At 37.9% G+C, this 27,201-nt stretch overlaps 1 protein-coding gene across 1 annotated transcript in view; it reads right to left on the minus strand.

Annotated features, from left to right (window-relative positions):
- The window catches only part of LDAH (lipid droplet associated hydrolase), a 141,178-nt gene that overhangs the window by 66,205 nt on the left and 47,772 nt on the right, over positions 1-27,201 (minus strand). Inside the window, exon 4 of the mRNA XM_086625483.1 lies at positions 8,264-8,433. Coding sequence (XP_086481609.1) covers positions 8,264-8,433 — 170 coding nt within the window. The remainder of the gene's footprint in view (positions 1-8,263; positions 8,434-27,201) is intronic.

Here is a 27,201-nt window from a genome sequence, read left to right on the forward strand (position 1 = left end):
CATCCAGAATTTTATCATCATATGCTGGTAACTTGACTCTCACCTTTCACTGGTTTCTTGCTTGCTAATTCTACAGTTCCAAGCTAGAACAAATCTGGATTGCAAACAGGACAGATGTAAAAAGTAGAGCCCTCTGGAAATCTCTTACTTTTTTTACCTCTCTCCATTTTCTGGGGAGAAGTATAACTCCTATTATTTAAGAGGAAATTGGATTGGTAACTAGTAAGCAGTTACATACTACTGATCACAACATTTTTGGTCAACGTAAGAGTCAGAAGTTGGCACCATGTGTAACAGGCTGCACAAAAGCTAATTTCTCTGCTTAAGACAAGAAAACAGAAAACAAGACAGACACAAAGCAATAATGGCCAGGTATATAGATCATAGCATGACTAAAAACTATTCTCAAGTTGCTGATCACATTTCAGTTCCTGATAGGTTTAGTTACTTGCAGATAATTAATAGTTCATGCCACTTTGGCTTTGAAGCCAGATTTTCATGACAAAAACTATATTCCTAATGTGGTGAAAGATGCATGCTTCTCCCTGGTGAAAGCAAAAAAAAACAAAAAAATTTGACTCCTTATTTAATTTGTCCTTGGGTATTTTTACATATGAAGATTTATCACCTTCGACAGTTTATTTCTCATGACATCTTAACTTTCCTAAAAATTTTGTATCCTTGAGATGTTTCACATTCTTTTGTCCTCTAAATTAAACAGTGGGTGGTTTGTCTGTGAAGGGAGGAGTAACGTCAGGCAGACCTACACAGCACATGGCAATCTGGACAGTGCCTGTCTAGATTCACAAATGAGGTGTCCAGTGAGGGTTATACAAAAAAATCCCATCCGCCTGTTGATTGCTGCATTTTCTTACAGTTTACATTTTTTAAAGCTTTTTTTTTTTGGCAGGGAGAGGTAGAAAAAAGTATGACTGGGACCATTAGGATTAAAGAGTTTGTCATCAAGCCAGCGAAACTCATGTTTGCTAGTGGTCTCTTGGGTTAGCTGACACTCTGAAACCGGCTCCACAGTTACCAGCCTTTCACCAACAGCATTCTGAGGTTTTGTTGAGCTTTTAAATTCAGGCTGGTGGCCTTTTAGGAGTATTCCAGTCAAAAGTCAGTATCTCTCTAACAATCTTTGTTTGCCATGAACTCGCCTACTATTGCTCTTTGTTTTGCAGCCTCCCACCCCAAAGAGAGAAGGTTTCACGTTTGTCTTATGTGTTCATACGAAGGTTGTTTTCATTTTTTCCTTTTTTTAAAAAAAATCTCTCAACAAATCATTGTAGAAACTTCCCTGATGCTTCAAAGATACAGGATCTTATTTATTTTATTTGGTCAGGTTTAATAAATCATCTGCATTACTTCTCGCTTTTTCCAAGCAAGAGAGCTGCACAATGTATATGCACCAAGTGCGTATTGCTGCTTTACTGGGTGTTCACTAGATTTACCGACATTGCCTGAGGCGTCACTGAGAGAACATACTCATCAGAACTTTGTCATCTGTTGCAAGGTGGATTATGCAGACTCTGCAATGTGTATACCATCAACTAAAGCAAATTTGAGTCTAATTGCTGGCACAGAACACCTGTGCTTCCTTGTACATGCTCCCAAAGACTTGTTACCTATCAAGAACTGACAGAGAGAACTGCTAAAAATATATATAATATAGAAATAGTCCAATTCAGTGACCAACTTGAAACATCCACAAAACTAAATTTACACACACATCTCACTGAAGGCGGCTAAACTGAGACTCATGATTAAATCTGTGCAAAACTTTTTTTGCTCCCTCAGCACTTAAAGGAGGATGAAGGTGGGTGTATGAATCAGTCCAACGCTGTTTGCTTGGTTTTTTTTATATGAAGCTCATTTATCAAGATGGATGGATTGAAGGAGAAGAAAAATGCATCAGACTCAGTTTAGTTTTATATCATGGCCTAGAAATTTGCAGCTCTCTTCACAAGATACGCATTTCTTTGAAATGTGTACCAATTCCCTTGTGGTCTGCTAAGTATAGCCATTTATTTTTTTCCGGTATAATAATTTTGCAAATGTTGTCATTGGGTTTGTGTTACAGTAAGTCTTTTACCCATTTTAAGTTTTATGGAGATTTAAGCACTTTACTATTTAAGACTGCAAGTAACATGAAATTCATATAAAAGTGGTGTTTCTCCATTCTGTTGCTCCAGATCGTGATCCCTACTGCTAGACATAACCACATATCTGTATTCTACCCATCACTGCAATCCATTAAGGAACCAAGAGCAAAAAGTTCTCAGCAAGGACAAATCAAAACAAGGCTGTACAAACCAAGGACATTTATTCACGCTTCTACTGTGCTGTTGGTTACACTGCACCCTGGCACACAGGTCTACAAAGTATAATCCTCTACATGAGAGAAGACATTCTCTCTCTTCAGAAATCTTCTGCCTATTTTTCTATTTTATGCAGTCTCACTGTACTCTTCAAAAGATCTGAGATAAGCTTACTTTTGTAAGAGAGCATGCAAGGTCGTAACCCCCACATTTGTTCACTAGGCATAACGAACTTTCATAATCATCAGTGAGATAATCAGAAGTGAATTTACTCAGACAACAGCTATGTAAACTGAGTTTGTTTAAAGCACTGTGACATCTAATTTAGGTAATCAACATTTGAATTAGATGCTATTATGTTAAATAAAATTTTAAAAATGGAATAAAAATGTATATGTTTTTATTATTTCTGGTAATTCTATACCAAAGAATTTTGTTTTCTTGTAGAAATACCCCCATTTAAAAACATGGAGACTTTTCTCTTTCCTAACATTATGAAAGTGCTTCCCAAATTAATAATTAAGCTTTCAACACAACTGAAACTAAAACATTAACATAAAGGGTGACTGCATTGATTTCTGTATCACAAAAAATCACTTAGCAGAGGAATTCTGACATGTTTCTCTCTCTTATGGTCTAATTCTACTTTCACTGAAGTTAGCGGGAGCTTTCCAAGTACTTCAACAGAAACAAACCAAATGTTAATCAGAGACAAAAGAACCAACTTGATTCGAGGCAGAAAGGCAGCAGTGATGCTATTATTTGTCCAAGTGAGATTTTAAACTATTACAAAACAACTTACACACTCTTTCCTCCCTCCTCACAAGTAACTATTCTCATCACACAAAAAAGATGTGAAAAACAGCTCATTTAGCAGGTGGGATCTTTTTGCTATGATGGCCAATTATGCGTTTGCCAATAGTGGCAAAATAAAATTACATTCTTGTCCAGTAAAGCTCTTGGGAGAAGCAAAAGCTTAAAAAAAGACCAAAAAAAAAGACACCTACTTGAAGCTTCTGTTTTCAGGAAACTGTATTTCAAAACCAGAATTGTCTCTGCCAGTAAACTTTGGAAAAGGTTTGAAAACTTGCAGAACTGATGTTGACAAACAGACTTGATAAATTAAAGCCTGAGTAAAGAATATCTAAACATGGAAATATTCCTGAATAAATTCATGTGTGAACATTCTTATCCAGAATGAATCTAGAACATGTTCAAAAAATAGATTAAGCTATATCAGAAAAAGACATTCAATTTAGAATCAGAATGTTTTATATGACTTATTCAAGAATAGCTAATCTGCTTTAAACTTAATATTGTCTTCTGCAAAACAGCATTTACGAATAGATGTTCAGACATTGTTAAGAGAGATTTCTTCTGCAAGTGAATAATTACCGCATTTTATGTTGCATACAAGGATACACTACAATGCAAATTATCTATTGCTATTTTTCATTATTTTAATAAAGCTTCTTTTAAAACAAACTACTTTTATACAGACAGGTAATTTCTCACACACGCTGAAAAAACCCCCACCCCCCTGGCCAAGAGATGGCAAAGAGAAGAGAGTTTCTGAAATTTCATATCCCAATCAATGTCTTTGTCAGAAAGGCCATGTGCAGGGATGTCTTCTCCCACAAAGATGTGTTGCAGGTAATTGGGAAGAAGCAGATTTCTAGACAATAGAAAGAAAAAAGCTAACGGAGTTGTGACATCTGTCTTTCTGTTGTGTACCTGTAGGCCATCAGTGTTTCCAAGCAAGCTGTTCACAACAGATGGAACGTGGCCTTTTGGTTGATCTATGATACCACAAAATGAGGACTACATATGTCACACTAAAGGTGTGATTCAGGGGAGCACTACGGGTAATAAAAGATCCCATTACTACAATGCAACAAGAGAAACTTTGCAATGACAGAAAAGAAAAACTAACCTATTATCAGGTAAATTTAAAAAAAGAATGATAAAATATATTTCTGTCTTCTTCTAACATCAGAAGTAACAACAATAATGTTTTACAGATGAAAGTTCCTTTGCTTTTTTAACTAAATATTTCAAAAAATTTTAAAAAGACAGAAATAAAGCCATCATGCACATAAAGGAGCATTATCTAAAATAACTATATTCAAAAAGCTCCAACAAAATGCTTCCCACTAAGGTAATTCAGTCCCTGTAACCACTAATAATGGGTGAGAGAAACATTTTTATATGGATTAGAAACTGGCTAAACAGACAGAAAAGCAATAGCAGAGATATATAGGCAATTTCAGTAACTCAAAAGGTTAACAAAAAAATGCCTGGTACCTCTTGTTAGGCATGTTTAATTCATTTATAAAAGGGAATGAATAGCATCAACATTTTATACATCATAATTTGGAATAGTCAGCAATGAAAGAAATGTTTGCTTAACTCAAGAAAGTTTGTTTAGTGGACAGCCTCCTGATGGGTGAAAGTCAGTACCAATTTATGAAGAACAAGACACACTGCAGATACCTTCTAACCCACATACATTACCAGATCCTGAACAACTAGCAGCTCCTTAAGTGAAAGACCTGAATGCAATTCGTATACAGACAAAAGAAAAAACAAGAAAATATGGTTATGCTACTGTGTAAATTTGTGGAATTGTTAAATGTGAAATATGTTATTTTGTTATGCACATTAGATTCCTTGAAAGAAAGTACAGACCAAAAGATTTCTGTTTGGAAGACAACATAGTGAAGGAAAGATAAGGCAGATGCACATGAATGTGTGCACAAAAAAGATGCAACAGGGTTTCCAAGGTATGAACTTGTTTTATACACAACTATTCCAACTTCTGTTTTGTTGGCTATCATTTATGAAATCAACCAGGTTCTAGCAATTCTTTGGCATCACTGAGACATAGTAGCAATGCATGGTTTTGAATTATGTATGACTGGAAATTTTATTTGCTTAAACTGATACATACTCAGAGGTTTTAAACTCTTCCTCCAAGATGAGTTTTACAGGAAGTGCAATGATTACATTGTACGATAGTTTCACTCATAAATAAGTGTTAATTTATTCTCACAAAGGTGCTGGCATTTCAAAAGCATCACTGCAAATGAAAGACTAATGCTGTAACAGATTGAATTTCATTAGCAAGGAAATGTGTCAATCTTTTGATAAAATTAATGATCAAACAGAGTGTTTTAGGAAACACTCAGTATTGTTGCCAGCAAAGCACAAGGAAATCTTCCAAGTAAGGATTTGTATTTCAAAAGAGAATGCCTGGAGGATGTAGCTTATTTATGAGTTAGGCTCAAACTCTAACAACTGAAAAAATCATTTTGTCACTCAGTTTCATTTTGCAGTTCTACTGGCTGAATGGAGAGCGAAGAAGATTATGAGGTTAAGACCAAGTATCAACGTTATTGCATTTTTCCATCTCCATAGAGTACGGCTGATTAACATTTTTCCTTCCCAGTGTCAAATGTTTTTTTTAGCAGGGTGACAACCTCTGGATGCTCCACTTCCCACAAAGAGGCAAATCTTGTTAAGATTTGATGCCCACCACGACACACAAAGTGTTCATGGTTACGTGTGTAGCAGCAAACAGGAACTATTCCCTGGTCCTGCCACTGAACAGGATGGCATGGGGTGGTCTGTGTCCACATGGCTGAAATTTCCCCTGCCTCAAAAAAGGATATCTGCATCCAAACTATCTACTGGGAATGGTCCTGGGCTTTTGTCAACCCAAAAAGTCTCTTAAAGTCTCTTTTTTGCCAAAAAGTCTCTTAAAGACTAGTTAAAAAATGTCACTGCATAGCTGGCCCAGTACTCAAATCCATGCAGTAGTGCCACTTAGTTACAAGTATGGATGTAACCTGTGTGGCCTTTCTCTACTAATCAGACCTAGTTAAAAGCATCAACTTAAGACTAAGTTTGTGTTAAGGAGTCTCCTGAAGAAATTGTTAACCGAAGCCTCCCTGAGAGTCTATAGGATAATAGGGATGGGGTCCAAAACTGACTTTCTCCTGGAGTAAACTGGATTTAAAATTCCTGTTTCATGTCTCTTTTAATGAAATAAGAAAGCATTAGTTCACAGAAGTTTAAGGAAAAAAGCCACAGTACCCCAACAACGTGCAGAACACAAGGGCCCATAAAATTAGCAGCATTCGAAACCGACAGCTGAAGAGCAACCACGAAGGAGAGATAAGGAGATGGTGCTTTCTCCTTTTCATGCATGCTAACTCAAGTTCATCAGGTTCTCTCATCACTGTACAGGAGAGCGACAATCTAGACTGTAACTGGTTAGATTATGAAAGGGCTTTAACTTGGGCAACAAAAATCAAATCTGCTAAACATACACTCCAAATATAAACGTTTACTGAATTATTTGAACAATAAATGCAACATATTAACCCCTGGCTCAGAACAAGAAACTGTAAGCAATCAAAGGCTCTTAAAGCAGAGAATTTAAGACCAAAACCAAAACTCATGTAATAAAAGAACATCACATAAGAACTACACGAAAATAAAATCAAATGATCTAGCTACTAAAATACACATATGTGCTCAAAATCTTGTGGGAATAAAATATTCCAGTAAAAATAAAGGGAGAGATGGAAACACAAGTTTCTTATTATCACACTTCATATGTTATAAAACCTAACAGTTAACTTATTTTTGGCAAAGAGACAAAGGTTGCACAACGCTCTGGCTTACACAAATATTTTCTATTGTTAAATACATCTTAAATGTAGCTTGTCATATATTAACTTCATGCACACAGTGCACCATGCAGTCTAAGAGTGTCCCAAAGATACCTACATTTCAAAACATTGATCAACAGCAAGCTGCCAGCATCCAGTGAGCCAGGTGTAAAAAAATTACTCAACAATTCATAGTTTAATTGAAACCAGATAAAATCATTTGTGTAATAAAGACTGTACAGATGTTGACAAAAGAAAAGTTGATATTTTTGGACAAATTACTTCACATGATATTTTCTAGAACACTCCCTCTTGAAAAGATAGAACAGTAATAAAAGTTCTCTCAAAAAAATGCCCTTGTTTATAATCACAAAGTGAAATATCCCTGTGGAAATATATCAAGTTAACCTCATGTTTCACGTTTTTAGTTATTCTTTCCTTTACAGGAAAAAAAAAAGTTAGACACGCAGTGGAAATGGTTATGAAGAAGTGGAAGAACCTACTCACGCATATATAAACACAGACGTTACGCTAACACTGCACTTCCTTCCACTGAAGATTTTACAATGTAAAGGAAGAGGCAATAATTTAGCAAAAGTGTTTAAGAATAAAAATTCAGTATTCTTCATTCATCATCTGCCAGTAGAGTGAGTTATTACTGAGCACTAACAATTTGCCATTTCCAGAGTTGCAAGGACACAGTCCTGCCTCACCCTTCTTATTGCTTCACAGCGACAAAGAAAAACGTTCAGATACACAAGAACACCCAGTAACACCTCTCACTCTCATCGAGATACACAAACCAAGTACTCATCGCAATTTATATTACTATTCTTTTCCATACATTTCTCCATGTATAGCCAGCAATCTGCTTGCCTTGAGATAAGAAGCTGCTATTAAAATCATAATCAGTCTTAAACTTTTTTTGAGTGGTAACACAATGCAATTGCCAAGCATCTAGTGATCTGTTTATAAGTTACTTAAAGATGAGAAGACAAGAAAATCCTAAATATATTTATCACCATTATTAATTATTTGTATTATAAGGGCATTTAAAGGTCCAAATTCAGAGTCAGAACTTTATTTTACATCCAATTACTTTATTATATGTTATTAGGGTTAGCATTGATGTTTTATTCCATTTTAATTGAAAGTTTCTGTATAGCAGAATAGAGCTTCCACAGGAAAGACATGGCATTACCCATAGGCTAAGCACGTACACTGCTTTGCTAATAATATAACTCCCATTCTATAAGGTTAAAGTACCTGAAGTTCTGAGGCTCGCTTCATCATCTCCAGTGTGATGTAGCAACCAATAGAATGAGCAATCAGTACCAGCTTTATATCTTTTGATACATTCTTTTTGAGGAAGTTCAGCTTATGCTCTACTTGTCCGTTAAGTCCAAAAACATCCTCTAGCTCCTTAATATCTGTGTCTGAAACATAAAAGAAAAAAAGTTCTTTGTTTTAATGATAGAAATTTCAAGTATCTCTTTTTTTTCCTCACTTCTTTGGAAAAGTCTGAAATAAACAAACTTATTAATTAAAAAAAACCAACCCAAACTTAAAAATCTAAGTTACCACCAGTGGTAAATATAGACAGATGAATCACATGTACAGGATGTGAAGCCTTACGCATATCTGGGGAACGAGTGAAGGATACGGAAACACACGGAGCTTCACAGCAAACCATCTAGAGTTGTGATCCTCTTCATTCAGAACATTACCAAACTCAAGGCATTGGATCAGCTTAAATCAATTCGACTTTACACTGAGAGATCGGGACCTACAATAGCAATATTGCCCAGGAATAAGAGCCCTCTCACTCAAGACAAACTATCTTATGTTATCACACACTACAAACCTCCAGATGTTCAAAATTAGTCCTGTCTTAAAATAAAGGTGCTCAAAAGGTCCCATGGAATGAGGAAAAACATGAAATGTGTATGTATCAACACGGGGCACTAACACTTACATAAACTACTTCTATTTATGCAGATTCTTGTCATTATCAATCCAGCCACAAGAGGAAGGCCAAGTTAGAGCTTAACGGTTCCAGGTTATTGTGCAATTTCAATGGCGTTTTGCCAGGGACCTCCTAAAGGAGCTTGGGCAATCACTTACGATGAGGACTTCGCTACTTGCTTCCTCAAGAAGATAAGGATGATAATGATGCCTGTAAGAATTTACAGCAATTTGGGCATCTTTACTCTTGCTCATGAGGTGGGTGACATGGTTCTCAAGTTCCTCAGCCTAAGGGGGTTCACAGCTCTTTCATCTGCCAGCAAAGTGCTCTACCCACTAAACTAAAAAGACATACCACTCCAGTTTAAGCTAGACTACTACATGGAAAAGACTGTAAGAAGAAATGCTGAAAAAAAAGAATAAAAGAAGAGAGGCAGAAAGCATGAAGGGACATATGCCTATAGCTTATCTACACGAGGTGTACTGATACTAATATCACTTAATCTCTTAAATCCATGCTATTATCTCAGGGATCAATTTCATACTTTATTTTAAACCTCTGATCTTTTACACTCCTTACATGTTGACTTGCAGTGCAGTTTTAGTCTGAAATAAGCTAAATCTCCTGGCAGCAAGGTTCAGACACATGATGGGGACCAGCTTATTAGTGAGCCACGGTCCTACAGACAGCCTACAGGTTCCTGGCAAAAGCCACCCACCTCTAACAATTCAGGAGCAGCTAACGGTAGTGCACACACAGCCCTAACCAGCCCACCAAGTATTAGGTGTTTAACTTCCCACTTGGTTTCTTTTGATGTCCTCTGCCATCAGTTCCCTATGTGAAAAATAGAGGTGGAAGAAAGTATCCATCAGGCAGAGACACTGTAAAGACATATACATTAAAAATACTGGAATGCATTGAAAAAACACTGCAAGAGGAAGTTAGCACCGTAGACCCATCTCAGATGTAGGTGGTTTTGGGCCTGCTTGGAGAAAGTGATAACTATGGAGTTAACTGCCTATGACTGTGAATTATCAAATTATTTGGTCTTTTAATCTGCATATAGTAAATTTGATGACAATTGGTCAGTAATCTCAAATGCTAAAAATTACTAACGCTACTGTAGTGAAGTTATTCGGGGCTTGACAGTGATAATATTAACTGGTATTACATTGCCTTTTTGATCATCTGTATGAAACATTATCTTTTGAAGCAAAATAATTGCTCAAGGATGTGTTCTGATGGCTTCTTTCTGAGCTTGAATGATTACCACAGAGGTCACAATAAAGATTTTCAGTTAAACTAGTATTTCTACTAAAACTACTAACGATCATATCCCAGTGTAATTCATAGTAATTTAGTCTAAATGAAAAAGGGGTTTACTAAACCACACTCAGGGAATGCAAAATTAGATGAGAATTAATATTTTGCTTAGTAGACTTTCTATAAGTAATAGAAAACAAAGACCTTGTTCTGTTTTCCAAAACCCTAAATAAAAGCCCAAGGCCAAAACATTGTTTTTAAACTTAGTTTCTATTTTTAGCAAAAGCTGTCTTGCCTACTTTTTATTTATTTAGACAGCAGCTTAACCTCATGCAGGAGTGGGCTGTCTACACCACAAGTCTAATTAAGAGTATATATAACACACATAAAACACAGAATACTAGAAATGCGACGGCCTACTGGATACAGCAACAAGTGAAAGAGTATGTTATGTCGAATATACGTATATTAATGTGTGTTGGGTTGAGCAGGTCAATTTTCACTTGTAAACATTTGCCATCATTTCCATATTGTTTTACTCTGGCACTGCCATCTCCAGTGATTTATCAGCACATCTTTCGAAGTTTGACATTCCATTCACAACTTTAATTCCTGAAAATAAAGTGATTTTACAAGAATTTAAGCTTATTTCCAGGTTAGAGCAAGGGAAAAGGAGGTGAAGTAGGTGTATAAATCTTCTAGAGAACTTCTCATGGTGCACAGGACCCCAGAAACCAAGCAGGAGAAAAAGCAAATTTTTATTTCTATTGCTCAATCTCATGAGGTTAACAGCTGCCTTTCACTACATGAATTCAGTACCTGCTACAAGAAATGCTGAACATCGCTGCAATGCAATTAACAATACAGTGAAGACAGTCTAGCTCTGCCTCAAAACTTCCAAGTTAAGGTGGATAACTATGTTAGACAAATACAGTTAATTATTTTAGTTATTAAAACACTAGATATCTAATTTAACATTTAGTTACTTAATAAATAGCAGCATAGAGATTCGGGGCAACAGATTCACAGCTATTACTGATTTCAGCAGAGATGTGCCTATTCAGAACGAATTCTGTTGCCAAAACAAGAACCCCACCACAGGACATGAGTGGGGATTAGGAGCAGAGTGAAAATAAGGGTTTTTTTCCTCTTTGCATTTGCCTAGATTTGAGTTTAGGACTTGAGCATATTCAACTCAAGCCTGTGCACCAGTGTTTCCTTAAGAGAGCAGGGGAGAGCAGAGCTTGCAGAAGTGATTGTTAATTGGATGGGTTAGTTACAATCGATGATCATCACAGAGACCCGTTCCAAAGCATCCTTAGCAAAGCCCTGCTCAGCAGCCCTTGGAGCAAGGATGCTCAGATTCCCACGCCTACTGGCAGGTGTTACAGACACATACAACCTCTGTCAGCTGAAAGAGAGTCCTGACAGCCAATGCTGACCCCAGAGAATTGCTTCAGCTGTTTAATACAGCTTTTCCTTTTCTTCTGAAACACTGAGTCGTTGCCAAACCGAATCGCATTAGCACTACTCCTGGAGAAGCCGCACTGGAGGATGAGCGTGCGGTGTGACAGGGTCTGGTGATCCACACGCATAACTCTCCTCACCACTGACTGAGCCTGCACTCTTGTCAGGTCAAATTCCAATGTCACAGAACTCTATATTGAACTACACATCCTATTTTACTGCTGGACAAACACAAAATGCCTCGTGTCAGTTCATGTTTCCCCAGCACAAATACTACACTCCTCATAGTCCAAAATATGTGAGAGCTGGGCTGCCTCACAGGTTTGGAAGATTTATTTATTTATTTAACAGAATAAAATCATCCAGGGATTATCCAAAATCAACATGAATTTCTTGGGTGGAGAAGCTGAAACGGGTTCTTCATAAAAGCAAATAGACTTGCACAAACACACTGGCAGTCAGCTCACCGATGGCTCTACATCAGAGAAGGGACCAGAGTTACTTCACCTCAGGTGTGGAATAAATGGCATGGCTGAAGGAGAGCTCATTTAAGCAGTTTTCAGATAGTAGAAATTATACGACTTGTACCTTACGCTGCAAACACCCGATCTGGGCCAAGGCATGTGATTTTAAGACTTTATTTAGCTGAAGTGTATTAAAAGAAATATTGTACTTCTTTATTTTTTTTGGCAAAGCATTAATCTTCTGATGTGCTTTTGGAAAAACAAATGCGCCATCACTTTAATGAATCTCTTTTTCTGACCTCTGCTAAACCCATAGTCAGAAAACAATGATAAATTAAAATAAAGTGTTTGCTCTAAGATTAGTCGACAAGTTAATCTTACTAGGAAAGGGGACTTAGGTTTTCAGGGAAGTAACAGAGAATTGTATTTGTTTGTTTTTCTGCTGTGTATGCATGGGAAATTCCTAGGCAGAAAAAAAAAAAAGCGTATCAGTTATACGAGCAGGCTTAAGACTGGAGATTCATAACATTTAGCCTTCCATTAAAAAGTCTGCAAAAATCATAGACTTCTTTTTACTGGAAGATTCAAAAAGATACTGGAGGCCAGATTTTCTAACACTACCCTCAAATTTGTGAGTATAACTTCTGCATGTCTTTGTACTTCCCTAATTTCACAAGAGAATGCTTGCGTGTCGAAACTCCCAACTACCCTGGTCACAACAGGTGACTGAACATTTGAGGTCAGTACCTATGGACACTTGTCACGGAATGACTTTAAAGTCTGTCCTAGGATCTGTTCATACACAAGGCCTCCCAGTTACTCATGAACAAGTAAGGAATTGTGCAAAAAGGTGACTTGTAATTATATGCCCTGAAGGAAAGGGAGGTGAAAACCACTGTCCTATTTGCACTGTACCTTCTTCTTCCCTGGGTCATTTACTCTAGGAGGTAGTACCAGGATATCTAAGGACAAACTCTAATGAACCACCCGCATAAACTCTCGTGGTCAAGAATTTTCAGAACTGAACCTTTTACAAGACAAGGACAAGTAAGTATCTGGAGGCTGAACCAGGGAACTGGAAAAAGATTCACCTCTTCCTCTGAAGATGCTGCTCATTTCAGCTGCATGACATATCACCGTACTGCTTAATGTTAACAGTGAGGAGAAATAACAAGTTTAAACACACGAAAATGCAGTAATATCACAAGAAAGTATCAAAAAGAAGAAAAGCAAAGAGGGAGAAGATACTGAAAGGTCAGTCATGATATCAAAGCTTATGAAAAGGGAAGGCACAAAGCATCAAGCACAGTCAACCAAATAGTTCAGGAGAGTTAGCTCAGGGTCATGTTAAGACCACTGCATCTCCATCAAATACCGTTAAGTGCAACCAACATATAGGAACAAGTGTTTTAGACTTTATGCCTCACCTCCTTTTTCCACTACAAACACGTACAAACACTGGTGGGAGGAGCAGTAGCTGTGGTTGAGTAACTACTGTTTAGATGGAGCAACCCGTGGAAAGTTTTACCTTTGCCTTCATGTAGCGACAGGCAGTGAGCAACCCCACAACTAAATTACTCCGAAGGATAACTTGTTAAACTGGCGTGCATGGTCAAAAGTCCAATTCTGGAAATTAAATAATTTGATTGCTTTTGCTCTTATAGCAAACACAAAAATTCCTGACAATTGAATGATGCCATCTGAAAATGTTTAAATACAACTGTAAGCTTAAAAACTGAGATTTCAGGTTTGTGGGTCTAGTAAGGCCAAATGTATTAGAAAATACATGTCTTAAAGATATATGGCTTAAAGTCTGAATGCTTCACCCAATCTTTCATTTGATTATTGAACCCTGGATAATTTGTATCAGCAAGTGATAAAGTTCCAAAGAAATGGGATGGAAACCGTGAAAGAATGTTCAATAAATACTGAAGGATTCCTCCTGACACCAGGAACCAGGTCTTAAAGCACTGTGTTTTAGATTAACCCTTAGACCTTAATCTGGCCCTAGTACCCTCAGGAACTGTTCATGCAACTTTTAAGATAAACACACCACTCATTAGTGTTTATTGGAGCAATTACTTTCTGTAAAGGTATCCTCCACAAATAAATTACCATTTACTCAAGATACTAAAGTGGTCATATATATTATTTTCTTTATTAGAAAAATAACAAGACTTTAATTTACAAACTGAACTAGTGATTTCCTTTGCTATCTATATACCTATTGCCAGTACACTTGGTTAACACCTAATCTGTTTTTCAAAGGAAGTTGTATTGTAATTAAATTAGTACAAGCATAGTCTGGCAGAATGAACTAATAAACACGACAAATACTAAACCCCAAATTTTTATTAAAAGCATACAGGAGCACACTGAACTTATTAAATTATGATATCTGTCACAGACTTCTTTTTATTTTGCATTCCCAGTCTTGCTTCCCTCTAACTGATTAGAGTAACTATTACCAAGGTGTGATAACAGTGCAAACTTTGAAGCAGAATTTGTTGGTTGTCTACAATTTTGGCAAGGCAAACACCATTAAACAGTGTTTTATTATGCAGTTCTACACCAATCTATGCCTCCAAAATCACTTTAACATGCATAAAGCAAACCATGGGTGTTTTACATAGCACAGATGGAGAATGACTGTATTTTACAGTCAGTAAGCTGAATAACTACAGAAACTGCAATTTATAAAAATTTTAAATACCATATTATTTAAAAAAAAAAAAGATAAAATTAAAAAAAACTTGGCAGGGTAGAGGTTAGAGAACCATCACTGTGTAGGAGCTGATCTAAATTTCCCTCATAAAGTGATCCCAAGGAGCAAAAACAGAGAGGCCTGTGCCTATGGGAAGCTGATGGTTCATGTTATGTTTCTTGCTTTCTGGACATGTTGAAGCCAAGTGAAAGACTCTGTACATACCCTTCTTCACTTGTCCACGCAAACAAAACCAGAAAGGACTTCCTTGCTGAGGCTGACAGCTACGTAAAATGTATCTTGATAAAGGAATAAGTATAAAACTCATTGTAAATTTTTTAGTCTCACACTTTTTTAACTTCTAGACTGCACCTTTGATGACAGCACACTACTTGGACTATTAAGGACAGCTTTATATCAGACCTAATTATTTTGAAGAAAAGACCTGTAACACCATGCTCATGCACCTAAGTTGGTTGCAAAACTCCAGCAAGCTCATTCCAAAACACTAGGTATCCCACTCAGCACAAAATTTTAGTTTGCAGAATACTCTCTATGAGACAAGTAACTACAGAGTGGAAGAAAACAATGGTATGCCCTTACTTTACCAGAAATTAGGCTTTTATCTAGGCTTTACCCGTTATTTTCCCCTCCAGTTTCCAAATCATTTAATGTCTAGGTTTACACGTCTACACTTGCAAAATAACAAGTAATTTCAGTACTGGCAGCCCTTCAAAATCTTCCAGCAATTCTCTCTTCTTCCAGTAATCCTAAAATGAATCAGCTCTACCACAGCTTATTAAGGAAGCACCACTGAACATAGACTGAAATAGGACTACATACAAGCAAATAGGTAGCAAACAAAACCAATAACACCACTGTAGTGGGAACCTCTGAACACATTACTTTTCCTTGGGTGCTGAGGTATCTGGGCATTCCAGGGTAACATTCCAGAGCTACAGCAAAGACAAGCCACCACTGCAGTTGTCAACATAACTGGGCTCAGTCTTCCTATACCAGGTACAAACCTCTCTGGCATTGCAGGAGAAAAGTAAGATATAAAGAGGGATGAGGAAGCAAGCAATGAAGTAGCCTTGCATTGGCAGAGACTTCATAAACAATGAGAGGAAGCAGACGTCAATGTACCCTACCTACAACTACCTGAAAGGAGGTTGTAGCGAGGTGGGTGTCAGTCTCTTCTCCCAAGTAACAAGTGATAGGACAAGAGCAAATGGCCTCAAGTTGTGCCAGGGGAGGTTTAGATTGGACATTAGGGAAAATGTCTTCACCAAAAGCGTTGTCAAGCATTGGAAGAGGCTGCCCGGAGAAGTGGTTGAGTCGCCATCCCTGAAGGTATTTAAAAGAAGTGTAAACGTTGCACTGAGGGACATGGTTTAGTGGTGGACTTGGTAGTGTTAGGTTAATGGTTGGACTCAATGATCTTGTGGTCTTTTCCAACCTAAATGGTTGGAAAATGATTCAACTTGAAGATCTGGTGGTTGAGAAAATGAAGTCAGTAACAAGACCTTCAAGAAAAAGTGTGCACTTCTACCTGACAGGGCTTCACATCCAGTCTGATCCACTGGATGGGATCATTGCATCAATAACGTAGGTCCAAGCAACATAGAGAAAATCTTGCAATTTCCATTACCTTGCTGATTTTCTGAGCTTATGCCACAAAAAAAGGATAGGTTGCAAAAATCAGTCTAGCCCCCCCCCCCCATTTTGACTCTAAAAAGTCTATTTTCCTTGCTTTGCCTGACTAGCAGGTGGCATTCCTGCAAATGTCTACCTTGTGTATTTCCTTTATGAATGCTTGTTTCATGTACGATCTGAAATAGTATCACTTAGTTTTGCAAGGGCAAATGTGCTTCACTGGTGTTTGAATTATTTTGCACCATCAGCCCAAGATACGTCATGTATGAGTCTCTCCAGGATAACGCACACAGAGTTTAATGTTCCTTAAGTAATTCTTTACTGAATATAATACAGGAGGTAAAGGAAGGACCGTAGCAATTGTCTGAGTGTCGAAGGGAACAAAAATGGATGAATACCACTTTGCAGGAATTGATTCAGTCAGTGTATGATAAATGAGGTGCTGCACCACAGTAGGCAAGTCTAACAGTCATACCTATTGAAAACAGCACTTCAAAACTTTGGGAAGTTTAAATAGATACAAATAGAGAAAGAGAGACTGAGGGCAAACAAGTTTCCTTGCTGAGTAACTGAGAATTGAAGTGCAGAGCAAAGTAAGACAGCAAAGTAAGACAGCTGGCCGAGGAAGAGCTATTCCACAGACAGGGAATAAAAGAATTATTTCAAAAGCAGGAGAAATTACAGGAGTGCACCTGGAGGCGTAGTTATACAGCAGCACAAGTAACAATACAGAATCTGTACTTCACTGCAACTGGAGAGATCACTGGGTGACATCTCCTGAAGTGCTCGATGCTTCTACTGAATCCAAGTTAAAACTTTTAATTTGTTAGGCCAGTCCTGATTTTTCCTGAAAATCCAGCCCAAAATTTTATTTAGAACTGTGATACAGACCTAGACTGAAATGTTCAAATAAGTGTCACTCTTCAGAATAATTCTAAAATAACACCTATCTTCAGAGGAACACTAAAATAACACTAATGCATTTCCTACTTCACTAGCTGCTATAATGGCATTAGGATGGCATTCAGTCTAACAGTCCTTTTTCTTTACTCTCATGTATATTCATCTTGGATGATGCTATTTTAATAGAGGTATAAAGGAAAGTGTAGGTTTCTATCCTCATTTGTCCATGGAAATGTAAAACTTAATATTTAGAATAACTACCTGCAGTAAACAGATCCAAAGTATTTAACAATACTGTCTAGCATCCTTTCTATTTTAAGGAGTAAAAGACTCACTCAGGCAAACGTAACCTTTTTCCATCTTTTATCTGTATCCTTCAAAATTGATGGGAGCAGAAGAAATTTTCAAAATTATCATCTTAGATTCCCTGATGCTGTAAACTGGTGCCACACAACTGACTGCAAAGAGCTATGTCAGTTTATTCCAGCAGGGAATGTGACCCCATGCTAGCACTGTGGGCTGTGGCACAAAACGTATGCAAAATATTTTGCAATGCAGTGCAAATCAAGGCTTCTAATCGCTACCTGTCTTGAAAAGCCTTCGAAGTCTCTGTTCGGGCTCCTCTTTGAACAAGGAGAACAAGCTGTCAGGAAAGGGAACCAGCTGTGGCTTAGCGACTCCTGGCATTGATCCCCATCGGACGTCAGAGCAACTGGGGGTCTGCTGCTGGCTGACGTGACATGAAGCGAATCCAGCAGCCAGGAGAATGTAGTTCTCTGGTCTGGCATTCTCCACTGAGTTATGTTTTCTGCCATCATCAGAAAAGGTCACGATTTTGATTGAAGAGCACTCTGTACTCCATCTTTCGCTACTTTGCACAGCACGAGGCAAAAGACAGACAAAGCAGTATATGTGAAAGCCTGAATTTATTAAAATCAGTGGTACAACTGAGGAGAGGAAATAAAATTTCACCTTGTACTTTCTTTAAACATAGCAGGTTTCTTTATCAGTTGCTGATGCTTTAAATAACCATCTGCACGTGCTGTACAGTACTAATTTTATATTTTTGACGACAAAACACATTTTTGTCAAATTGACCACTTTAAATTATGATTTATATCTTCTCTTCTCCAGTGTCCTGTTACACTATTTAAAACTTAATTGGCAGATTTATTTCCTATTAGCAAGATAGCAGCTTCCTTTTAAGCCTTCCCAAAGAAAATGCTGAAGGTTTCATTCTTAATCACCTAGCTGAACTGCCCAGCATAGCAAGTATGGCAACATGCCAAAGACACTGTGATGGCTTTATTTTTCCTGGAGCTTTGCATTATAGCTGAAATAGAGACCAGAGTGTCACTGCTACAAAGCTGATCTGTCATTATAGATGAAGGGATGGTTTTGGTCTTCATTTTGCACAGGTGAGATGTGCTACATAGAAAGCAAACCAATTCACCTGTGACCCATAAGCAGTGCTAGGGCCACAGTCGGGCAAAGGTTGATTTTCTCATCCATTTACATTAGCAGACATCAAAGCCATAGCTCGTTACAAACTCTTTGAAACTGCCTGTGGCTTTACAGTATACTTTATATAAAAAGATAGCGACTGATTTGACCTGCACTCTACAAAAACAGATCCAAATATGATCATGTGGAGTTTAATATATACTAAAATACATTTAGAAATACTGAAATTGGTCTCTTCATGATTAATTGCAAGATAAAGCTTCTTCCTGCAAATCATGTAAACACTAGTACAGAGGTCAGTGGAGTATCTGACAGCAAAGACTCAGTGGTACTATGTTCAAAATCACAGTTTTCTTCTGAAAAAAAATGACACTACAATGGCAATCTCAAAGAATTTAGTAGTCTAACCCAACAGGGTCTAATTTAGCAAGGCAGTAGTCACCCAACCACACCAGTAATTCGATAGCTGTAGCAAATCAGATTATTTTAATAAATGCATTAACGCACAAAACATCAAATTCAATCTTTAGAAATATAAGAATATGTCTAGCTTAAAGAAAAAGAATGTAGTATCAAAAGGAGGAAAAGAGAAAAAATCCTTCATCCAGCAAGCAGCAATGAGACTCCTTCATTCAACCTGAGTCCACAGTACTGTATCATTTTGTCCTTTATAATTTCTCAAAGCACACAGCCCTTACCCAGATCTTGCTGAGAGATTTAAGTAGATGCACTAGATGTAAAAGTAATTAGTTAATGAAGATGATTACATAAGAATGGGGCCATCTGCAGTTACTTCTTCCTGCATAATCTGCCTTACAGTTTCCTGCATTTCCCTGACACACCTACATTGCTCCCTAAAGAAAGGTAAACTCCTAAAACCAAACCAAACAGAAAGACTCCATGTTCCAAACCTGATTACTTTTAGAATCTGGAATTATGTTGTATATTGCTGAGAGTTCCTTAGTTTTACAACTGTAGATCACTTTGAACTAGAAAGAAAACTGCCATTAAACACTGGATTGATCCCATCAAGATCTGCATCATTTGTTGCAAGCTTTGTGGGTATCAAAATTAAGTCAAAGGTCTGTATCATAAAGTAGAAATTCTTATTAATAAATAAAAGTATTGATCAGCTTTCTTCCTACAGCTAACCTATGTAGTGAATAAACTTTTGGACTCAACTATCGAAGCAAATCCAGACCTGTTGCATCTTCAGACAGAAAGGGTTGTTCTCTGCTATGGGTATTGTTCGTTTTCATTCTGCTAGCAGATGCAAATATATCTTTCAAACTGACTTGGATTAAAAGATTCCTAAGCATTCTCCCTGGGGAAAATAATCTGAATAATTTCAATATTTTGTTTATTAAATTATTTCACTTTTTTACTTTCCCTACAGTATGGTAACAATACTTTCCCTAATAGTATGGTAAACATTTAAACAAGGTACTCTGAAACATCACAGCACTGCTCATCTTAGTGAACTGTGACAAGCCGTCTTGTCAAGACACCAAAAGATATAAATGTTACCTTTTCAGAGGGTTCACATTCTTGAACACTTCTTTTCCCCCCACTAACAGCCATCTGCATCTAATTAGAAGTGATGGTATCAGCTGGAGAACATACTTATGTCATGGGGTGAAAGGCAGAAAATGATCCATAAACAATCTCAAAACCTACATTCAAAGTTTCCTGGAATGCAGTAAAGACATTATACTCTTCAATGGATGAATGTCAATTTCTTAAAAAATGTCTTGTTTTCTGGATAAGGATTCAGAAGACTGCATCACGTTTCAAAAGTTGTTACTTTAAAACACATCTTTAAAAATAGAATTATATTAACCTTATTTGAAGGTATGGATAAAAATTTCTGGTTCTTTTAACAGGGGAATTAGTTGAATAAAGTACTAGAGCAGATCAGAAAGCTATTAATGGATATTTTTTAAATAATATGCCTACATATATGATGTTGACAGACTCAGTGGAAAACCTTGAAAGAAACAGAGAAAATAAAGAACCTATTTTTTGTATAGCTATAATAAAAGACAAAGTCCTCTTTCCTAGTCACATCAGCAAGAATTGGTCACTACTCTATCAAAGTCAATTGAATATAGAGCTATGCATTAAATGGTACCAGAATCATCTAACAGTGTTTAAGTGACCATAATAAATACATGGCTGTTAAGGTATGATGCTACGAGCAGTTAAAATTGTTATCGTTTTGGTTGGCCAGAAAAGAAAACAACTGAGCGACGCAGAAATACTTCACATATGACAAAATTTTATTCTCTTAGTTTTGATTTTGAATGGAACAAGATTTTTAAACACATGCTTAAAATCAAGCAGAACTGATAAAGTCAATGCTAAAGGCCAAGATTTTACTCAAAGGATCTATTTGCATAATTATGGGTCCTCTATGAATAATTAACCAAATGTGGCTCAAAGGAAAGAAGTAAATGGAGTACTGCAGCATCCCTAGGGCTGCTTACTTTTCACACATTTAGATTTAAAACATTCCAGTGGGTTCATAACATGAAATGATCATTTGTTCCTTAAAATAGACACCTAACACTAAAACCATACAGTAAAATGCAGATCTTACCAGGCAAAGACAAAACCCTCAACATTTAAATACCTCATTATAGCTCTTATATATACACACACATACTTCCTTCCTTAAGCTGCCTTTTCCAAAGACAAGTAAGGAATACGGTTTCTGGGCAGCAGCAATTGCTGTATCAAGAGGGGCAGCAGGATGGCACTGCACTCAGCTGACAGTTCCATTCCTGTCCTGTGAAAACAACCAGTTTCCCTGGGCAGAATGCAATATGGGATCCCTCACTGTGTACAAATACCATGTGAAGGGCCCAATGTGATTAACCAGTGGCGAGGCCAGCTTTGTAAACAGGAAGCTTCTCCTCTCTATACATTAAAAAATGACGTTTAGCTATGAACACTTAGCTATGAAACAGTTATGAAACTAGCTTAATGCTACCTGGATGGCATGCTTACAGCTTGGTTCTTTTTAATGTGTCTACAGCGTGATACCACTGCACTGGGAGACACCTTGTCATACAATTCTGCATTACAATGAAGCAGTGCTATGTGTTCTGGGACACAAACATGACTACAGCGTTCTCCGGATTTATGATATTTAAACATAACTGTAGCCTGTAAAGAAGTCATATTACAGATAATCCATCTTTAAATAACATTCTCAGATATTTTAATTTATATGCCTAGGAAACAGAAAATATTGTTGAAATAGAAATCCATGTGAATCAAATGTGTGCATACATGGGCTTAAAGTATGCATGTGATATGTCAGCTCAGCTGCCTTTCTTCTGCTTTTCTCCCTTTACTTGTATAATACAAGACATAAATGCCTTTTAAATGGCTAGCACTGTGTACCTGGATGTGGACAGACACCTACCATTACTATGGCTGTTTAATATCTAACCAAACAGTGCTGAAGCCTAGGCAAGGATTCACTGGTCAGAGACCTTCTAAGCACTGCTGACACCAATTCTGAGGTGCTTTTGTGATGACTGATTACCAGTAGCTCTGACTCACCTGATTCAGCAGCATAGGTATTTTCCAACATCAGCAACCATTAAAAACATCTGTACTACTTAAAATAAATGAGTCATGAGCTAGCTAAAATTACCAAATGCATCCTGACTCCCCGTGCCTTTGTGTAACTTCCCTCCTTTGGGGCTACACACAAGGACAAAGGCTGTTGGCTAACGATGAATCCCTATTTTTAGGAACTCAGTTCTTGGAACATCTAAGTTTCACAATCCCCTCTTCTCCTGTTTGCAGCACTGCAGACCACAATCCCACTCCCCACCATCACCACACATTCATGGTGGCACGACATCTCTAAGGCTACCGCAGCAAATGCATACACAAAAAAAAGTGTTATTGGGAAAGTATTCTTAGCTACCATTAATTCCGCTTAGCAAGTGGAAACCGGTGAGACAGCCAACTCCATCTAATCAGCCAGCTCACCTTGGACCACAAGCAAGTGTCCTGGGAACCACCAGTGGCCCACAGACCACAGGCTGCGAATCACTGTCCTAAATAACTCAAAACCATCTTATTATGGCACACCACATTCCTTGTCTTGCTCAAGCTACTATTTTAGTTTTTTTTTCCTGTCAGCACAGCATATCAAGATGGTAGAAACTTATGGTTCATATCTACTAATCACAGCCATGCTTATATCTGTCATTTGGTGGACAGTTATCTATCAATCAATGAGATGATTAACTTGCTGAAGTATAAATTCAGGTTTACTCAAAAGATTTCAGTCATATTTTTGGCAGATTTTAATCACTTGAGCTAGAAGTAGAATCTTACTTATAGACAATTCTGCAATTCCATTAGAAGTCAGAGGGCTGGAAAAGCAAACTCCGTTCAAACGAATTCTAACAATAGCTAAGAAGCAATATATCAAATAAATTCAAGCTGCACAGGATTTCCAAATTTTCCTGTAACACTGGAGTATTTTTTTTTATACAAAATCTTATTTCACTTCAAAAGTTTACACTGATGGTACATTAACATTTTGGGATCACATAATCAATGTCGTAATAGATAATTTATTATCCCTCTACCACTTCTGTGCTTTTTAGAATCATAGAATGGTTAGGGTTGGAAGGGACCTCAAAGATCATCTAGTTACAACCCCCCTGCCATGGGCAGGGAAACCCTCCACTACACCAGGTTGCCCAAAGCCTCATCCAACCTGGCCTTGAACACTTCCAGGGATGAGGCATCTACAACTTCTCTGGGCAACCTGGTCCAGTGCCTCACCCCCCATCAGAGTGAAAAATATCTTCCTTATATCTAATCTAAATCTCCCCTCTTTCGGTTTAAAGCCATTGCCCCTTGTCCTATCACTACATGCCCTTGTAAAAAGTCCCTCTCCAGCTTTCCTGTAGGCCCCCATTAAGTACTGGAAGGCTGCTAGAAGATCACCCCCGAGCCTTCTCTTCTCCAGGCTGAACAGCCCCAACTCTCTCAGCTTGTCTTCATAGCACAGGTGTTCCAGCCCTCGCATCATCTTCATGGCCATCCTCTGGACTCGCTCCAGCAGCTCCATGTCCTTCTTATGTTGGGACTCCAGAGCTGAATGCAGTATTCCAGGTGGGGTCTCACAAGAGTAGAGTAGAGGGGCAGAATCCCCTCCTTCTATCTGCTGGCCACACTCCTTTTGATGCAGCCTGGGATACGGTTGGCTTTCTGGGCTGCCAGCGCACATTGCCGGCTCATGTTGAGCTTCTCATCCACCAGCACTCCCAAGTCCTTTTCCTCAGGAGTGCTCTCAATCCATTCTCCGCCCAGCCTGTACTTGTGCTTGGGATTGCCCCGACCCATGTGCAGGACCTTGCACTTGGCCTTGTTGAACTTCATGAGGTTCTCACAGGCCCACCTCTCCAGCCTGTCAAGATCCCTCTGGATGGCATCCCTTCCCTCTAGCGTGTCCACAACACACACAACTTGGTGTCATCTGCAAACTTGCTGAGGGTGCACTCGATGACACTGTCCATGTCGCCAACAAAGACGTTAAATAGCACGGCCCCAGTACTGACCCTGAGGAACACCACTTGTCACTGGCCTCCGCTTGGACATTGAACCGTTGACCACAACTCAGTGTGACCATCCAGCCAATTCCTTATCCACCAAGTGGTCCATTTGTGAAATTCACGTCTTTCCAGTTTAGAGACAAGGATCTCGTGTGGGACAGTATCAAATGCTCTAGGTAAGTCCAGGTAGATGATGTCAGTTGCTCTTCCCCTATCCATCAATGCTGTAACCTCATCATAGAAGGTCACCAAATTAGTCAGGCAGAAATTGCCCTTAGTGAAGCCATGTTGGCTGTCACCAATCACCTCCTTACTTTACACATGCCTTAGCATAGTTGCCAGGAGGATCTCCCCCACGATCTTGCTGGGCACAGAGGTGAGACTGAGTGGCCTGTAGTTCCCTGGGTCTTCTTTTTTTCCCTTTTTAAAGATGGGGCTATGTTTCCCCTTTTCCAGTCATTGGGAACTTCACCAGACTGCCATGACTTCTAAATATGATGGATTTTTCTTATATTACTTCTTAAAGATATAATTCCATTTCAAAACTGTCTGAAAACTCTACTCTCCCTGCATAAAGAAAAAGCAATGGAAACAGTCTTTTGATGGACTATAAATCAATCCTTACCTAACTCTTTTTATCATGGAAAATGAACTAAGGATAGTTTAATAGATTTTAAGGACCCACTATTATCTTCTACAGTCAATGGGACACAGAAGATCAAACTTGGCTATTAAAAATGTCACTCAAGGGTAAACACACCTTGCTAAAACAATAAAAAATATTTGTATTACTATTCTGTATAGCTCAGTTCTCATCTGTACAGTTTAGAAAGTTCAAGAGATTTATCTTTAATACAATTTATCATGTGACCAAATATTGCATCATTTAGACACAATTGACAACTAACCATTTATTAGGCATATGATATTTTAATGCTTCAATTGTGTCTCTTTAATCAATTAAGGTATGAATCACACTATTTCATGCTTCTATAGCACTTGGCATACACAGAATATTACTGAAAATCAATAAATCATTTAATACTTACTTCTTTTTTCTTTACTTTTCAATCTCACTTCGCCACAGAGAAAAGTATCATGGTGGTCCATGATAAGGAGGAGAAACAAACCAAATCGGTGTTCTTCTATTCTTATTTCTGTCTGAGATGTTCTTACCAAATCACAGTTGTCCACAGAATTAGACTACTCTAAGACATGGCTATGTAGGTACACCTGCTGCCTATACAGTCTTTACTGGAAAAGCCAACAAGGGTGCTAAAAAAGGGAGGTGAGGAATGTGTTAGAGGGACTGAATGTCAAGGGTTTCCTATCTAATATCTATCTAATCTAATCTTCCTATCTAATATCGCTTTAAGAGAGATATTGAGCTCCTGGAGCGAGTCCAAAGAAGGGCGACTAAACTGGTCAAGGGGCTGGAAAATAAAACTTATGAAGAGAGGCTGAGGGAGTTGGGGCTGTTTAGCCTGGAGAAGAGGAGGCTGAGGGGAGACCTGATTACGGCCTATAAATACTTGAGAAAAGAGGAAATGGGCATAAGCTTAGTCAGGGGAGATTCAGGTTGGATGTTAGGAAGTATTTCTTCTCTGAAAGGGTTGTCAGCCACTGGAATAGGCTGCCCAGGGAGGTGGTTGAGTCCCCATCCCTGGATGTGTTTAAGAATAGGGTGGATGATCTACTTGAGGATATGGTTTAATGGGGATTAGGGATGGTTGGACTCGATGATCTCTAAGGTATTTTCCAATCTAGAAATCTATGAAATCTATGAAATCAAATCTAATCTCCCATTTTCCACAGCTTTTAAAGAAATTTTGGGCAAGATTGAGTCTTTTAGTCCTTATTTTAAAGTGGAATATTCATAACATAGCACTTGCATTCGCAATGTATATAAAATTAGAATGAGTAATTTCAGGATTCATTCATTGATATGTGTTAGTCTTAACTAGCAGTTTGTTTCCTATCAAAAGTCGAAAGACTGTTGAAAAACTTCCAACTGGCTACTATTCATTGCCAACAGAGGAGCTACTAATAAACATGGGTCTTTAGTCCTTCCGCAGTACTCAAGCATTCCTACTCAACTGGATTTTGTAATAAAAAGTGCAGAGCTTCAGTCTCCACAATTGATAATGTATTATAATGCCCACCCTCACAAGCTGAGCAGCTATACTACTGGCATTTTGACGTAATAATTGGAGTACGAATAAATATGGAATACTTTTTATCTTATTTTTCACTTTTACCCTTATACTTTTTTTTTAAATCAAGAATTAACAAAGTATTTGAGAGTAACACTGTTTAACAATTTAATTTTTTTAAAAAGCACCAAAGTACTTTTTTATCCTTTCCTTAAACTGTTTCCTGTTCCTGATTAAGGGAAATCACATATTTAAGAGACAGCAATGCAACACAATTTATTCTCTTCTGATTTCACTATCTATAAAATGAAGCATTCAGTGATGGCTATATACCAGAAAACATGACCTGCCTTTAGTCTTGCAACTAAGTCAAAAGACCACTCATTTAATTCCCAGGAAAATATTAACTTACAGACACCAGTGTTCAGGCATAGGCTCTGTTTTGACTGTAAGGGCACTGAGCTATAGTGCACTTCTAACACATTCGTATAGGAAACAATAACTTGCATTTTAAACAAACCCTCACAACATCTAATAAGTTACTTGGTTAGATGTAGGAGAATATCTTATCAGATT

The sequence above is a fragment of the Tauraco erythrolophus genome, chromosome 2, assembly GCF_009769465.1.
Source record: "Tauraco erythrolophus isolate bTauEry1 chromosome 2, bTauEry1.pri, whole genome shotgun sequence".
Classification (NCBI taxonomy): domain Eukaryota; kingdom Metazoa; phylum Chordata; class Aves; order Musophagiformes; family Musophagidae; genus Tauraco; species Tauraco erythrolophus.